The sequence below is a fragment of the Ornithorhynchus anatinus genome, chromosome 17 (assembly GCF_004115215.2).
Source record: "Ornithorhynchus anatinus isolate Pmale09 chromosome 17, mOrnAna1.pri.v4, whole genome shotgun sequence".
In the NCBI taxonomy this organism is placed as follows: Eukaryota; Metazoa; Chordata; class Mammalia; order Monotremata; family Ornithorhynchidae; genus Ornithorhynchus; species Ornithorhynchus anatinus.
In genome coordinates, this window is record NC_041744.1 from 6,769,313 (window position 1) to 6,787,202 (window position 17,890).

At 48.5% G+C, this 17,890-nt stretch overlaps 1 protein-coding gene across 2 annotated transcripts in view; it reads left to right on the forward strand.

The window, feature by feature from the left end:
• TMEM211 (transmembrane protein 211) overlaps nucleotides 1-17,890 on the forward strand; it is an 89,909-nt gene that overhangs the window by 17,757 nt on the left and 54,262 nt on the right. For both annotated transcript variants that reach the window (XM_029082684.2, XM_029082686.2), the window contains exon 2: nucleotides 10,958-11,096. In XM_029082684.2, coding sequence (XP_028938517.1) covers nucleotides 10,958-11,096 — 139 coding nt within the window. The remainder of the gene's footprint in view (nucleotides 1-10,957; nucleotides 11,097-17,890) is intronic.

A 17,890-nucleotide genomic window follows, 5' to 3' on the forward strand; every position in this document is an offset into this window, starting at 1 on the left:
ATCAAGAGCAGTGGAAAATCTGGGACAGCAGGTGGTTATGAATTGAGTTTGGACGAGGAAGGTCTTAGTTATTTTTTCTGCTCTGATGTGCATATCTGGACTTCCAAATTGGTAGGCTGGGAGCACAAGGCTATTCCTGGGTTAGGCGAGTGGGCTACCCAACCTGATGTTCTGTCTTCAAAGAGGCCGGATGTTCGAGGGAACAGAATAATGGTTGTTGTCCTCAAAACCTCTCCCCAGTGTAATGAGTATTTCTTAGCTAGTCAGCCTCCCGCCAGGAGGGTAATAGCCAGAGAAGCTTCAATATCGTTCGGTCTGTTGAGGAAAGGATGAGAAATCCCTAATTTCTCCCTCCCACCCCTGCAACCAGGACGGAAACCCTCAGGGACTGGGAGTCAGTCGCATAAAAGGCTCCAGTTCTGGGAACTGACCACTGAGGCCAGCTGAGGCTGGGCAAGTCCTCTCGGCTTCTCCCTGCTGAAATTACCCTGAGACCGAGCAGCTCGGACTGGGCCCGGCCACTCCTGGCTTAGCTAGGCCAAAGCCCATCAATCTTCCAGTGATGAAGCAGCAGTGTTCCCACGGGAGGGTGCAGCTGATTGTCATCAGCGGGATGATACAATAACCGGTCCCATCATCCATAAATCTTGCTCCCGTAGCCCCTGCCTTTCATGCCGGTGACACTCAGCAGCTGCTAATGATGCTTGGTTGAACAGACTCTCTATTGGAAGTGCAGTCTGGGCCAGCTCTAACTGAGAACTTGGTGGGGAGCTGTTGGCCACACAGGCCGGAGGCAGAAATTCCAGCAGGACTGAAAGGTCTTTGGGGTCTTTGCCCCACGACTCTTGGGGGAGGGTTTAGAACCCTCTTTGGGATGGCTCAGGGATTTCCCAGTACTCTGTCCCTAGGCCATTTGGAAAATCTCTGGGCTGGAAAGGACATTGAGACATTGTTCCTCTGTCTCCTGACTGGACCCCATCTGACCTGCCTCAGACAGATGGTTGTCTTTCCCCCAGAATCTAAGCTCCTTCTGGGTAAGGAACTTGGGTCTTCTCAAGCTTTAAACTGCATTCAGAAAGCATTCGTTAAATATCATTACGATTCCTACTCTTTTTTTTTAAAATGGTATTTGTTAAGCTCATACTATGTGGTAGGCATTGTACTAAGCTCTGGGTAGATTCAAACTAATCAGGTTGGACACAGTCCAGGTCCCACATGGGACTCACAATCTTAATCCCCATTTTCCAGATGAGGAAACCGAGACACAGAGAAGTGAAGTGCCCAAGGTCACCCAGAAGACAAGTGGCAGAGCCAGATTTTAGAACTCAGGTCCTCTGACTCCAGGTCCAAGCTCTTTCCACTAGCCAAGCTGTTTCTCAACTATTATTAACTATTGTTACTGTGGTTAGTAATCTAGGGGAAAGAAGAGACCACTATCTGCTTTGTTAATCCGATATGTCTCCACCACTCTACCACAGGTAATCCTTTCTCTTATTTAATCTAATCTAAAACCTTCTTGCTTCAGTTTTAACCCATTTCTCAGAACCCAGAAGCAGCGTTGCCAAGTGGATAGAGTACTGACCTGGGATTCAAAAGGATCTGAGTTCCAATGTCAGATCTACGACATGACCGCTGTGTGACCTTGGGCAAGTGACTTTACTTCTGTGTGCCTCAGTTACCTCTTCTGTAAAATGGGGATTAATAGTGGGAGTCCCATGTGGGACATGGACTGTGTCCAACCTGATTAGTTTATATCTACTCTAGTGCTTAGTACAGTGCCTGTCACATAATAGGTGCTTAACAAACAGCATAAAAAAACTTCCCTCGGTGAAGATGGTAATGATCCTTCTTAAAATAACCGTTCACTAAAAGTTGTCAGTCATTCCTCAGTCTGCTCTTCTCTGGGCTAAATACCCCAAATTTCTTTAAATCATTTTCATAGATCCTACTTTTCAAACCATGTATCACCTTGGACTCTCTCCAACTAGGGAAGCAGTGTGGCCTAATGGAAAGAACCCAGGGCCTGGGAGTCGAGACCTGGTTTCTAATCCCAGCTCCACCCCTTGCCTGCTGCGTGACCCTGGGCAAGTCACTTAATTTTTTTTATATTTATGCCTCAGTTTTCTAATCTGTAAAGTGGGGATTCAATACCCTTTCTTCCTTCCCTTTAGACTGTAAAACTCATATGGAACAAGGGACTGTGTCTAATCTGATGGTCTATCCCAGTGATTAACACAGTGATTTCTTACAAAGGTGCTTAACAAGCTCAACTGTTATTCTTCTCTTTCTCTTTCTATCATGGAAGCCAAACTGGCCTTAGGGAGTTCTCCTATAATGTAGCAGTTATGTTCTTACACAACCTCGTGTTTTGGGAAAATGGTGCCAAACAAATGTTTATTTCAATGGGGAATAATGGATTGGGGTAAATGCCTTAAAGATAGCACCGTGGTGGACTTTTTTTAAAAATACAAATTCCTATATGTCTATCAAGGCTTGTCCTCTCCCAAGCTCTTAATACAGTGCACTGTACACAGTAAACACTCAGTAAATTCCATTGATTATGTCCCCCACCAACAGAATGTTCTACACCCTTACTCACTGTTATTTAATTGAATGAAATGATGTGAAATTGCAGAATCACACAATACTGTATGGTACAATAGAGTAAGGCTGAAACAGAGGCTGGGAAGTGAGGCAGCATTATGTCTTGACTAATGCCACGTGCCTGCACTCAACCATTTCTTCCTTTATCCAGTCTACTTGCCCCAAATTGTGGCTTTTGTTGTACTGGAACAGAACTGGGTAGGCCATTTTTTATAGTAAATCTTAGGACCGAAATGTTTTTAAGATTTTACAATTACATATTCATTTCCACAGATTTGCATGGCAGAGTCACAAAGCCTTGGACTCCCTGTGTATAAAATGAGGCTCGTCTGTCATTCTCAACGGGAGACTCCATCATTGTTATCATCACCACCACCATCGTCATAAAATGAAATCGGTTTTCCCCTTAGTTCTTTTGAACCACACCTGGGGGCCAGTGGACTGGCTGATGGCCTCATTCTTCGTGAATTGTTCCTACCCTTGCCTCTCTTTCACTCTAATCTTTCTGAAGCCTCTTCCGCCTATTAATCCTAGTTGTCACCTGGCTTTTTCGAGTACTCTCCTAGTTCCAGATACTTGTTTCATTTTCCTTCTTTTGCCTAATTTGTTTGACTTTCTGAACCACTCTAGCTGTTTTCCTCCTGGTGCTAGCTCTTCCCAAGTTAAGCCCACCCCACAATACTCCACATACATACCACGGAAACATCCTGCAACTTGATCTAATGGAAAGAACATGGACCTGGGTCAGAGGACCTTGGATCTAATCCAAATTCTGCCACTTACCTTGCTGTGTGATTTTGAGCAAGCCACGTAACTTCTCTGTGCCTCAGTTTTCTTATGTAAAATAGGGATCCCTGCTTTGTTAGGTGGGGGACACTCAGGGGTCTCTTTCTCTGCTTCTTTTGTGCTGAAGGCTTTCTTTCACTCTGTGGGTGGGTGACCCGCTGTCTGTAGAGTGAACTCTAGGTTGAGGTGGGCAGGGCTGCTCTAGCCTGGCATCTTGCCGAAACCTGAGCCTTGCCCATCCGCCTGCCCAGAATTGGGGGCAGGCTGATTTCCCTGTCTTCCCGTCCACCTTGGGTTATTTTCGCCCAGCCCCCGAATCTCAGGCTGTGAGATTTCTTTGCTGGAGTGGATTAGAGCAGTCCAGTTTGGTGCCTCTGGTGATGTGCAGCCAGCCCAGCCTGCTGGTTGTTCGCCTTTGCTGCCTCCTCCTCCTCCTCCTCCTGGCTCCATTCCCTGCACTGACCAGAGTGGCCAGGCCCCGGGCAGACAGGCACGGTTATAAATGGTAGGCACGTGGGGAGCCCAGACCGGTGATTCCAGGGATGATTTCATCTCTCATCTGCCACTTTGATGTATTATTTACCAGAGGGAGGTGGGAAAATTATTCTTTGTCTTCCCTCCCTCCCTGCTGCGGCCCTCCTCCTCCTCTTCTCTCGTGGCCCCGGGGGCATCCACCTTCCATTTAATTTGGGCCCGCCCGGCTGAGCAACGAAGTGCCTTCGTCTGCCGCCAGCTGTTGCTCCCTTCAGATGAACAGCTGGAGCCCAAATGAGCCAATTTTGGCATGAAGTGTAAACTGCTACCCTCTTCTTCCTCCTCCACCTCCTCTTCCCCTGAGTTCCCCTGCTTGGTCTCTGGCTTCTTGGGCAGCAGTGAGCATGCCCACCACCTTTTGGAAACTTTGTATTGGTCTTGCCGGGCTAAGCACCTTGGAGACCATGCAAACCTTTCTCTTTCTCCCCCCACCCCCTTTCGTCCTCCCTCCTCCCTTTCCTTTTCCACTTCTTCCCCTCTCCCTGCCCTGTAGAGCTCATTCCATGATGGTGCTGGTGGTGGCCCGTGGTACTCTGCCTGGAGAAGGTTTGCCAGTGGATTCCGGCCACGTGACATCTGCAGCCTGGGAGAGGGACACTTTTGAATGTGTCCACCTCCCTAGGGGCTCCAGATCTTGCTGCCTTTTAACCTTAGGGCTATCTTCAACTGAAGTCCATCCCTCCACCACTATTGGAGCCAGGGTGGGTGAGAGGGAAGAGCAAGGAGGCTGATTCACTCCTTTCCCGACTTCCCGGGCCCTCTTCCATCTGAGGAGCTCCCTGATGAACCTGAGGCACAGAGGGTCACGAGAAGGGGACAGGAATGGAGAGGAGGGGGAAGTGAAAAGCCCAATTTTAATTCCAGGCCCGAGGATGGGACTGAGCTTACTGATGTTGGAAAAGAGGGCACACCAATTGGCATCTATGCGGTCCGGATTTGCTGAATCCACAAATGTTGTCGGAGGCCGCTTGACCAGTGGTGGTTCCATGGAGGCCTCTGGGATTTTACCTTCATATCTTGCAAGGGGTCTGGCTGCCAAACCCGTCCCTGGAACAGCCCTCCTGACCACCTTGTTGTTAAATACAAGCTGTGGGAGCACTCTGGAATTTAAATAGCTCGTAAAGCCAAAAAGAAAGTCGGGTATCAAATTTTAAAATTCTGTCAGTGTGGTAGCATGTTACCAGCATCCCAGAGAGTCCTATACTGGGTATTCAGTGAGGGAAGACTTAATAATAATCATAATAATTATGGTATTTGTTGAGTGCTTACTATCTACCAGGCTCTGTACTAAACTCGGGTGGATACAAGCAGATTGTGTTGGAAATAGTCCTTGTCCCATGTGGAGCTCACAGTCTCAATCCAGTCTCAATACTGTCTCAGTCTCAATACCAACATTATTAATCCCCATTTTACAGATGAGGTAACTGGGGCCAAGAGAAGTGTAATGACTTGCCCAAGGTCACACAGCAGACAAGTGGTGGAGCTGGGATTAAAACCCATTACTTCTGATTCCCAGGCCCAGACTCTATCCCACTGGGTCATCACCCTCTCCACCCCAGGGTTCCCCAGGCCCTCTAGTCCCCCTTTCCTATCTGTGGGGGTGCTGAAGTTCTGGCCCCCAGAGTCACAGGGAGCTGCCCCAGTATCATCCTTGGTTCCCAACATGGTCATGACCCCATCTCTCTTTAGCTGGATCTGCTAATGTTTTAATGATTGTCTTTCCTCCTAGGATCCCTTAACCCCCGCATCCCAAGCCTGCCCTTGTCTTTGTAGTGCTCTGGTATGACAATGCGGAGAGAGTCTCGGTGGGGGAAACTGAGCCCTGGGAGATGGAGGAGGTGTAGTTCAATGATATCACCTTCCCTTCCTCCTCCTGGTGCTCCCTGCCCAGGGGAGTCTACCACCATCTTCAGGGTGGCTGCTTTGAGGAGGAGAAGGAGAATGGAATGACCAATCAAGCCCTGAGCTGCAGGAAATGTCCTGATTGTCGGGGTGTTGGAAGGCGGCTCTCAGCAGGTCGGGGAGCTGTGCTATTTTGTCCTGACATCCTGATGATGAAGCCGCTCCCTACTGGGTGGAAGTCCTTTGCACTGAAATATTTATCCCTATTAATATTTCATGACTCAGGCTGAGGGAGAGGAGGGATTTCCATCCAGCTCATGGCTGACTTCTACCTGGTGAAAGAACACAAGTCCAGGGATTCCTGCTGCAGGGGGAAGACCTAATACCCATGTCATCCCGTCCCCACAGCACTGAATTGGAGAGAGTTCCCAAGAGAACACCCCTCTCTGGACCATTTTCTGTCACTCAGACCTCAGGTAGTAGCTGGGGTAGGAAACAGACAAGAGAGGAATTGCAGCAAGAGAGCATTGGATTAGATGTAAGGAAGAACTTCCTGACCATCAAGGGGAATTGGAACCAGCAATCCGGAGCGGTTAAGGAATCTCTATCCTTGAAGTTGGACAGATTACTCTTTCCCCTGCCTGGAGGCAGGAGACTGGACCAGATGACCTCCTGAGGACCCTTCCATCCCTCTGAATCTAGGAATCCTCTTCCTTTCACTGATCTCCTGGGAAGGAACGGGCCTGTTCTACTGATGTGGCAAGGGAGGGATCCTGTTTTAGGGAGATACTTGAAAATCTTCCCAACTTGAATGAGGTTTTCCAGTCAGAGATGCCAAGGTATATGAGGAGCAGTGCTTCCACTGCCTGTTAAGAGGAGCTTATTTAGTGCAAGGTTACTGCGGGATGCTCGCCTGTGGAAATGCTGCCCAGGGTGCTGGCAGGAGGAACAAAGGAACTCCAGGACCCATCCATCCTGGCACCGCTCCTCTAGACAGTAAACCTGGTATGAGCAGGGATTGTCTGTCTCAATTGCGAATTGTTCTTTCCAAGCACCTAGTGCAGGGCTCTGCACACAGTAAGCACTCCAAAGGTTTTGCTGGTGGCCATCTCCAAATCTGGAAGCCATTGTCTTACTACTTTGCTAAAGTATGGGTCCCTCCCTTCTAAGGTTCTGTGAAAAAGCTTCCACCTCCATGAAGCCTTCCCAGATTATGTGCCCATCCTCACTCAACTCTGGTCATTCCATTCACTTAAGTAAATCAGTTGAGGCATACTTCATAATACAACCAATTTTGATCCTTAAAAACATGGTTGTATCATGGGGTATGTTTGCCTATAAACTTACATTTTATACATTAGGAACTCTTTCAGAACTTTTGGAAAGGCACTGTGAAATACCTTTATGGGCTATATACTGTATGATAAATATTAGACTTGCTTCAAGGCAGCTTGGATATTTGCTTGGAGGAAAGACAACAATATAGGCTGTATCACTGGGGTGGTTTGCAATTGGGGAAAATATTGAAATATCAAAAAATGCAAGTTGTACCACTGGATTGGATGTATCATGGGGTAATTTTAACCTGAACTCTGCTAATACTTATGTCTCGGTAAAGCTTGTGTGTATACTTTGGTAATTTGCTCTCATATTACTTTTTATACCTTGACATTTGGACCTTTAGGTCTAATTGAGTGTTTAGGGATTTTGGTTTCTTCTGTTTGATCCCCTAATTAGATTATAAGTTTTCCTTGAGAGCAGGGACTATACTTCAAACTTCCTGCACATTTTCTCTCAGAAATTCTCTGCGCAAAGTACCTGCTCAAAAGAGATGGTCAGCAACGATGATGGTAATTTACCCTTTCTTGTAGTTTTTCTTCCCTTCTAGACTATAAGCTCATTATGGGCAGGGAATGTGCACATAGAACAGTGCTGTGCACATAGTAAGTGCTCAATGAATACTACTGATTGATTGATTTTTGTGGGCAAAATATCTAAACACTAGAGTGAAAACTCAAGGGCTCTGAATTCAGGGCTCAATTCTTCCCAGGTTGCTTTTGGATCAGAGTTTATCTATGTTCTCATTTAGGATTAGTTTCCTCATCTGTGCAGTGGGCAGAATAATTCATAGTGGCTTCTATCCGTAAAAATAAGATATTAGCAAGGCTTTCCAACACATTGGACTGAAGAGGATAAAGTCAAAAAGCCAGAGCCTGTCCTGGGAGCTCTGTGCTTGGGCCTGGTTGGAGCAGGAAAGGGGGAGTCAGTGCTAGAAGGGGTTGGGGAAGCAGCGTGGCTCAGTGGAAAGAGCCTGGGCTTCGGAGTCAGAGGTCATGGGTTCGACTCCCAGCTCTGCCACTTGTCAGCTGTGTGACTGTGGGCAAGTCACTTAACTTCTCTGTGCCTCAGTTACCTCATCTGTAAAATGGGCATTAACTGTGAACCTCACGTGGGACAACCTGATTACCCTGTATCTACCCCAGCGCTTAGATCAGTGCTCTGCTCATAGTAAGCACTTAACAAATACCAACATTATTATTATTATTATTGAAGGAAGAAACTCAACTAGTAAGAAGAGATGCTACTTGACGTCTGTGTTTAACCCCTACAAGGAAACAGATGGGAAGCAAAGGTCACTCTGAGCAGATTGGCCAGGGGAGAGGTTAGCATCTGTATCGCTCTTGTATGTGTGGGTGTGCCTGCTTGTGATGTCACAGAATAACACAGATGCTCAGGGCTGGTGCCCTGGGGAGGGGAGCCTGGGTGGTCTCCAACAAAAGCAGCTGGTTACAGGATCTCTCCTTTAAGGGACCTGTTCCCTCCCCCATCATTTGTCCTAGGTTCCCAAAGTTTTCTCTGGAGAATGGCAGATAGTCACTCTTTTTCAGGGATTGGGGCTGGACCCAGAAATACAAGCTGTCCCTGCACCGGATCCTTGTGTGAGTCAGCCTGGGAGAACCTAGCCCGATTACCAGTCAGGCACCTGTGGGGGTTATTTAATTTGTCAGGTTTTGAATCCTGCTTTGCCTTAGTTGCTCCTAGGCTGCTGTGACCAGCCAGCCCATTTCAGCAGTACTGTCTTGGTTTTGGAGGAATCTAAGGAAACCAGAGTTATTGTCCTGCTTCTCCCAGATTTTCTTCTGGAGCAGCAAGCAGCATCCGGGCCTGGTCACCTGACCTCATCCTGCATCCAGGAGCCCTCTCTGCCTTTACAGGAAAGACTCTGATGGCTGGCCTTTGGTCGCCTCTCTGACGTCAGCAGTTTTGCCTGGGTGCCAGGCTGGGGCCCTGAAGGGCTTGACAGGGACTTGGCGCCCTTAGGTTTCTCTCTTGATTCATCACTTGCCCCCTCTGCATCCCCAGCTCGCCAGAAAGCAATTCTACCTTGGACCCCATAACCGTGGGGGAAAGGGAAGAAGACAGAAGTGGCCAGGGGTCGCAGAAGCCAATTCTGCAGAAGCGGGAGAATCATGGCCTGTGAGACAAATTCCAATGAGAAAGCAGTCATCTGTTAAGAAAAACAAAAGTGAAATGATATTGGCTTCAGCCTCTTCAGAGGACTTTAGAGCAGAAGATCTAGCAGAGGTGGGTTTTGAGGCCTGAGTAGGGAGTGGAATGGGGAGAGGTGATTGCCAGCTTCATTGGAGAGATGGGAGCTGATTATCTTATGGTTCCTGCAGTGTTGAGCCCAGTGCTTGTCACCTGAAGTGCTTGATAAATACTATAACCACCACCATAATAATAATGGGGATCATTGCAAGGAGAGGAAGTGATTTAGGAGCAATGACTGAAAGGGAAGGAGAAAGTGACTGGAAGGGAAGGAGAAAATTCAGAAGCTCAAGATAAAGTTAAAAGGAAAGGAAAGTCATTCTGACTGGGTCCTAGATATAAGCAAGGCTGTGGAGCCCAAGTGGATAGGGCACAGCAGTTTAAAGGGGAAGGGCCTCAGATCCAGCAGATAGATTTTTCCTCAGAGGAGAGGTGAGGCTGAAGTTATCTCCTCTGCAGACTCTACTCCCATTTGGAAGGTGGTAGGAAGCAGGTATCTGCCTTGGAGTGTATTTTAATTAAACAACTTTTGGGCCAAGATGCCAGAGCCCAATACATTTTCTTCCATCAGCGGAGGCACTGACACACATTCCAGTCATCTAATGGCACTTATATTAGTTGCATTCTCTCTTCATGCATGTAAAACATTTGCTATTACCACCACTACCTGAATGCTAATAACCCCAGGGACTTGGAGACTGAGTGACAGTGAAAGGTGGGACAGAGATTTAACCGCCAACCTCAGCAACTTGGCATGGGGTGGTGGGGGTGGGGTGAGGGGGGCTGGCACTTCAGAATCCTGCTTCTAATTTATTCAAGATGGAATAAATGTTGAAACCTCTGTGGGGAGAAGGAAGCTGTAACATCAGACAGAAAGACAATTCCTTTTATCGTTGGCCCTTGTGGTTTTCGGTCCGGACAGAGAAGAATATGTACTGTCAGGAAGATAATTTGGACTTCAGAGATGGAACTGAACGTTTGGAGTTTGGGGAAGCAACCGGTGAAAGAGCCCTCAATTCTTTGGGAGACATCTGGCCTGAGCAAGAGAGCCCCAGCTATAAATAACAGTCTCACTTCTATCCTCCCTGAGACTGAACTGGGCACTCTCTCCCCCGGGAAGTACTTCGTAAGTCCTGAGGGTGGTTATTGTTATTATTATTACTATTTTTATTATAATGTTTAAGCACTTACTAAGGGTCAAGCACTGTACTAAGCACTGGAGTAGATACAAATTAATCAGATAGACGTCTTCCTTGTCCCGCATGAGGCTCACTCACAGTCTGAAGGTTACCAGCTCTGCAAGCTGCATCTGCATTAGCAGTTTCTAAATGTTCTTCATCATCACACTTTTTCTCCTTTTTGAAGTGATAAACAGAGAGGCTTAGTAACGTGGCCAAGGTCACACTGTGAATTGTAAGAGAGCTGGGATTGGAACTCATTGTTCCCTAGTTTCCATCTCATTGCTTAACTTCCTGAGCCTCAAAGGGTATATTATAATCACTTAAGAAAAGAAACTGTAGTCCAAGGGTAGTCCAAATGCACTGATCTTGGAAGCTGCTAATAATAATAATAATAATAATTGTGGTATTAAGCACTTTTCTCGAGCCTCATACTAACCTGTGCCGTCCCTCTGTCTCTGCAGACTAGTGCTGTGTTGTGCTCTGGAGGCTGCATCCTGTTGGCCATCAGCTCTCTGCTGGCGATCGTTACAGTGCTCCTTCCCAGTGGGCTGTGCGAGAGGAGGGTCTGCACGCTGGCTGGTTACATGCAGATGGCAGCAGGTAAGCACGGTCTGATGCAGGATTCTCCCTCTGTGGCTTCGGGCCGTGAAGGACCATTACCTTTTAAGGGACTCAGTCAGCTCTCTCCCAAATATCCGCTCTCTTCTCCTAGCACATTCCAGCTCCTTGTCTTCATTCCTCTCAAGACAACCGACCCTCTTCCCCAGCCACCCACCCCTTAAATGAGACAAGGTGTAGACCAGCTGAAAACCAGAGACCGCCCCGTATAAAACCAAGCATTTGATCATCACTGGCGCCGCTCTGACAGACAGAAGCCCGTGTCTGTCTGAGTTGGCTGCATGCTTCAGGTGAACACAGGGTGAGCTGTGAGGGTTAGGACCTCAGAGAGGAGAGCAAATAGAATGGTTAAATAAAAAGGAGATTCTCAGAGGGTTTCAGTGCTATTGAACCTGCTGTAAATAAACTGTAGACTCTAAGCAGTATTGACAAATGAAAATTTACTAGGTACATTTGATCAAGCTAATGGGCTGAGTAAACCCTCACTCTGCCTAGGTAAGCACTTTGTATTGTGCCTTTTAATTTCAGTTCATGTGGATTAATTCTAATCTAAACTGAGGTGGCCTGAGTCAACAGAATCAAGTAGTTAATTTATTCAGACCGGATTTCTCTGGGCGGGCCTCCCCCACAACCCCAACCTCCACCGGAACTAGGAGGAAACTTTATTTAGCCTTGGGCATTTCCTCAGGATGAGGGCCCGGCTTGGGAAGAACTCCTCCTTTGATGGGAATGGCGTTTACTCTCTTGCCCCTGGCTGGTCTAAGAATAGATTGTGGGGGGTGTTTATCCTTGGAGTTGGAAGGGCCTGGGTGTTTAAAAACGGCTATCTATGTAGGTTTATTTAGCCCGTCTGTGTGTATAATATAGATTTTCCGTGTTTATGCTTACCTAATTGCTCTCATCCACGTATCCGTACATAGCTTTATATATGGAGCATAATTGATTAGGTATTTATACTTGTGTATAAATTTACCTGGAATTCACATACATTTAAAATTCCTTCTGTGTGTGTTTCCTGAAAAAGTCACAAGATTGTTGAACATTCTCTTGGATTCCTCCCTTTGAACCTTCAGTAAAAGCCAAGACCTGCAGGGTTGGTCTCAGGGAATCCTGTGGGAGAACATTATTATTAGAGTTGAGAGAAGGAACACCTGGAAGTTATAGGTCAGTACACGTACTCCAGCACTGGTTTCTAATGGACTACAAACCCTCGACTCCCCTCGTTTCTCCTCGGGAAACTCTGGGGGTGGATGTGGGAGCGGGTTAGGGTGATCGTTCATTTGAGTTTCAGCTGGTCCATCCACTGTCCTAAAACAGACATGGCAATAAGCCCCCCGCCCCTCGGCTCCTGTCACCGAGGTCCATGGCTCGGAAGTGGTCCTCGGGTTCACGGGAACTTGGAGGTGAACACAGTGGCTCCGGAGGGAGTTGGGGGGAGGGGGCTCCAGACAGGGGGACCACTAGAGAAACAGTCTAGGTTTGGCATTCTCTTGCAAAATAGCATCTATCGTGTCACTGGATTTCTCTATGGGTACAGCGTAACACATGTGATGTCACATGTTCTTAATGGTGTTCATGAGGTCCGTTTAGTGGCCACTTTAGGGCACTGGGAGGGTGTGGTGGGGGACAGCAGGCTGGACATGCCTCAGGTTGGACTTTTTCAAATCCCGAATGTGGAAGTCTATTGGGGTCTTTGAATTCAGTGAGGTCTGAGTAGGGGCTCTTGCCCCCCCACACCCAGACTCTTTAAGTTGGTTGGGGGGACCCATTACAGGAAGCTGTCTGAAGCTTCAGAATATACAGGAGGACCTTTTGATTAGGTGTGAGTTTGGGGATTTGAGTGCAACCCAGACCGATCCCTGGGACACTCCATAATGGTCTCTTGTCCAGGGAAAGGCAGATACAGCTTGTTTCGAGGCACTGGAAGATCCCCTCTCTGCCACTTACCTAAGTCAGACACATTTCCTCCCATTCTTGCCGCTTGGTGGGCCTTCGCTGAGCGGGCTCTGTTTGATCGAGAGGCCTTTGGAACAGGCAGTGGTTTCAGATCCACTTTCATGAGCTGCCGGTGGGGGTAGTGGTTTTGGAAGAATGGATGGGGAGAGCTGAGTTTGAAGGGGGTTAGCGGTCAGTTAAACAGGAGCTTTTTTGAGCTCAGGTTGTCGTTATCCCCCTCCCCATTGCCTTGTAAGCGTCCCCCACCCCAGAAGAACCTGCCAGCTCTCAGAGAATGGAATCCACTAGCTGTACAGTGGAGAAAAGAATGCTATAGCACAGTAATGACAAGGTTGAAAATGGACCCAGCAGAAAACTAATTATCTGAATTAATAGGGCCCCAGCTACTTTGGATTTATCAATCAGTCGGTGGTGTTTATTGAGTATTTTGTGTGGAATAAAATACTATAGAATTAGTAGACATGCTTCCAGCCCACAAGGAGCTTACAGTCCTGTATGAGATGTCAGAAAACTAAATAAAATGGGGTATCCCTTTCCCAACAGGCCCAGTTTTGTGTGGTTAGCTGAGAATTTTTTTTTCCAATTCTCTGAGTCGGTCAGGGTTGGGATCATTGAGCAGTTTGTGAAACGGGTGCCTGGCACCTCCAAGTCCAGGGATCGCTCTAAGAACCTCCCCTCCATCCTATTTCGAAGCTGTGTCCACTGACTCCATCACATTGTAGGACCTTAGCTCCCGGGCCAGACCTGCCTGGGCTTTGCTGTCAGGAACGGTTGCTTCGGCAAATAGAATTTGTGCCGGTGACCTTACCTGCAGCAGCTTAGAACTACAGAAGTGAAAAGAGGGGGGGGACTCCACTTCCCGAGCCCAGGTGGAGGGGCCACCAGAAGCCGCCTGTCTCTTAGTTGCGCCCCTGATACAATTCCATCTCATTTATACCTTCACGATTGTTCCTGTGGTCAGTTGGTCAGCCTCCCTGTCCCATTTCTTCCCATTGCCCACTGCATGATAATGGGCATTAGGGGAGAAAAAAAGAGATGTTTATGGGAGATGGAGGAGACTGCAGTGTGTTTCAGGGGTTAAGATTTCCGAGTGAAGACCCTCAGTCCACTTTGAAGCCTGAGCCAGTTTGTGGTGTGAGGGGCTGATGGTGTGTGGCAGGGCTGGGCTTTGGCCTAGAGAGTCGCTTGCTCGCCAGGCTAGATGGGCTCTCGCATCTAGAAGTCAGCTGGTTTGTGGTACTCAAGTACTTGTATCTCTCCTTGGCACCTGTATGCATAGGCTTATTCAATTGCACATTCAGAGATTTATCCTATTTCAAAATATTGTTTATGCCTATCACCCCTGCTAGAGTTGAAATTCCTTGTAGGCAAGAACTTAGTACTTCCCAATCCTTTAGCCTGGTTCACGACACCTAGTGGGTAGAGAAGCAGCATGATCTAATGGATAGAGCATGGACCTGGGTGTCAGAAGAACCTGGGTTCTAATCCTGGCTTCACCACTTGTCAGCTGTATGACCTTGGGCAAGTCTCTTCACTTCTCTGTGCCTCAGTTACCTCATCTGTAAAATGGGGATTAATGCTGTGAGCCCCATGTGTCTAACCTGATTGCTCTCCAAGCACTTAGAACTTTGGTTGACTCATATTCTTAACAAATACCATCATCATCATTATTATTATTTATTCAGTACATCCTAATCAGTCGATCAATCACTTAACCTCCCTTTTCCTTCATTTACCCCTGCCCCTTTCCCAATTTGATGCGATAATTTGATAAAATCCATAAAGCAATCTGATAGCCTTCGAGAAAAGTGATCTGAAAGAAGTGGCAGGATGTGGGATCAATTCCAACTTAATAATAATAATAGAAAAATAAATGTGATATTTAAGCACTCACTCTGTGCCAATTACTGTACTTAGCACTGGTGTAGGTACAAAACAATCAAGTCAGACAAAGTCTCTGTCCCATGTGGGGCTCAGTGTTGAAGGGGAAGAGAGAGAAATATTGAGTCCCCATTTTATAAATGAGGAAACTGAGATACAGAGAAATTATGACCAGCCCAGAATCACACTGCAGGTAGGTGGCTGAGCCGAGGTTAGAACCAAGTGCTCTGTCTCCCAGACCCATGCTTTTTCCTCTAGACCGCTAGACCACACTGCTGTTTTCTGCTTCTCTCTCCTACCGCCTCCTTCATTCATCCTCTCCCCTTTTCTTCGTTCTGATTTCCCCTTTTTCCCTCCACTTCCCCAGTGACACAGGTTGCTGCTGTGACCGGTTCTCAGGCCAGTCTCCAGCCAGCTGGTTCTCTCTGGCTGAGCAGCCAAGCACAGTCTGGCAGATGCCTAGTGCATCGGAGTTCAGAGAGGGTGACCTGGGCCCCGGGGCAGGGGGGATGGAAAGCAGGGGATGGGGGGGGTTGTTTCCCATCTAGATCAGTTAACTCAGAAGTAGAGTTGGAAATTTCAGGAGCTGGGAGGAGAAAGGGGTATGTGAAGAGGGGGATGCTGGTGTCAGAGGAGAGGCCACCCCTTTGTTGTAGAAGCCCAGCCTTCTGTTGCATGGAGTGATGGGCACTGGCCCCTTTTCCCCTTCAGCTGCCTCCACCCCAATTTGTGGAGGGGAGCTGAAGGGGGATCCTAATTATTATTATTTTTAATAATAATAATAATGGTATTTATTAAGGGCTTCCTATGTGCCAAGCACTGTTTAAAGCCCTGGGGTAGATACAAGGTAATCAGGTTGGACACAGTCCTTGTCCCAAATGGGGCTCACAGTCCTAGTCCCCATTTTACAGATGAGGGAACTGAGGCCAAGAGAAGTTATGTGACTTGCCCAGGGTCACACAGACGTTTGGTAGAGCTGGGATTAGAACTCACATCCTCTGACTCCCACTTCTTGACTTGCCCCCACTTCTGGACCCTCCCTGAACTGTGTGCCCCCTCACCGTCAGGCAGGTTCTGTGCCTAAGGCTTTCATGGCTCCGATTGGAGCGAGACATCCCTTCAGACCTGGGTGCCCACTCCATGGAATGACAGGGGCGGTGGCCCCTACAGCTGCCTGCACTGGATTCCTAGACCTGCTCATCCCGGTTCCCTGGTGAGACCTGAGAGTCACCTATCGGGGCCGAAAAGACCCCAAATGGTCTTTGAGGCTTATCCCCTTCCCAGTCCTCATCCCCTCTAAAACTGCTGCCCGACTTCCACCCCTACCCTGCCCTTCATCCCCACTATTCCCTCCCCGCCACCCAGGGATTTTGAAGTGGCCTAGACAGGTTGAATGTCACGGTCTGGCCCCCGCCCAGGGCCGCAGAAGGCAGTGCGGGTGTCCTCAGGCTGCCCGTCCCAGCGCTGCCTGCCCGGAGGTAGCAGTGTAACCCAGGCGAGGGTTTTTGGGTGGGAAGATGGTGGGGGAAGTGTCAGCTGAAGAGCCTTGTGTGCCAGAAATAAAATTCTAAAAATACAGCGGGCGTTTTGCGAGTGTGTTGTGGTGTGTGTGTGCACGCGCGTGCCTGTCCCTGCAGTAGGGCCCTTCCCCCACCTTCCTGCAGAGGCAGCTGTGTCTGAGGCTTCCCACGCAGGCCGGCCTGCTGATCCAGCGCCTAGAGGAGTGGGGAGCAGGGCTGGGGTCCCATCCTGGTCTCTTTTGGCTACTTCCCGTTACAGATGGCAAAGCTCAGACCTTTGCGGCTTCAGCATCCCCTTTAATCAGAGGCAGTTGAGGTTGTCCCCCCCAGGCTGGCTCTGGCAGCAGGCTGGAGCTCAGGGCTGCTCCAGGACTCCGGGGGCCCTGAGCCAGCACCCTCCGGTGATTACTGGCAGCTGGGCGTGTGGGTGATGGTACGGTGGGGATGTCTACAGAAGGAAGATTTATGGCAGCCGCCACTCCCGTTCCTCCTTTGTCTCCTCACTCTCGCCTTGCCGGCACCTGATGGATTTAAGCAAACGTTTGGGAATAGTTGAGCAGAGATGGAGTGAGCGTCCTTTTGGATCTCGACAGCTCCGAATCGGGAATGCTCTTGGGCTGACCATTGCATCCTGGCCTTCCGTGTGGGTGAAAGTGTTCCCTCCCCACAGTTTATCTAAAAGTGATTATCCTTTCTTTCTTTCCACTGGATGGCATCCTGAAGTCATTGATGATCTGGTTGTGGCCGGAAGCCTAGAGCTTTGGGTTCGGGTGCAGGTGTGGGTGAATGGTGATGCCCTGGCTTAAACAATACAACTGTGCCGGCATTGGGGCAGCATGGCTCAGTGGAAGGAGCACAGGCTTTGGAGTCAGAGGTCATGAGTTCGAATCCCAGCTCTACCACTTGTCAGCTGTGTGACTGTGGGCAAGTCAGTTAACTTCTCTGTGCCTCAATTACCTCATCTGTAAAATGGGGATTGAGATTGTGAATCCCACGTGGGACAACCTGATTCCCCTGTGTCTACCCCAGCGCTTAGAACAATGCTCTGCACATAGTAAGCGCTTAACAAATACCAACATCATTGAGGGACGTTCCAGGACAGCCAGCAAATACGCTTAAGCTTTGTCCAACTAGGAGCAGGATGCACTGCCAGCAGGAGCCCAGGTCTCTTTGAGGGAGAGGGTGGGCCGCAGAAGTGCAGGAGAGCCCAGAGGTCCTAGACACTCAACGCTCCCCACTTAATCTTTCAGGAAGCAAGAGGTGTTTTGTGAGCCGGAAGCCTTGGGTCCGTGCAGTTCTCTGGTAAAGGAAAACCATCTGTCCGGTCCGTGCCTGTAGCTTACCCAGATTCCTCCCCTCTGCACAGCAACCAGTGTCTGTGTCAACCAGGTGGCTTGACATCAGCAAACAGGCACCACG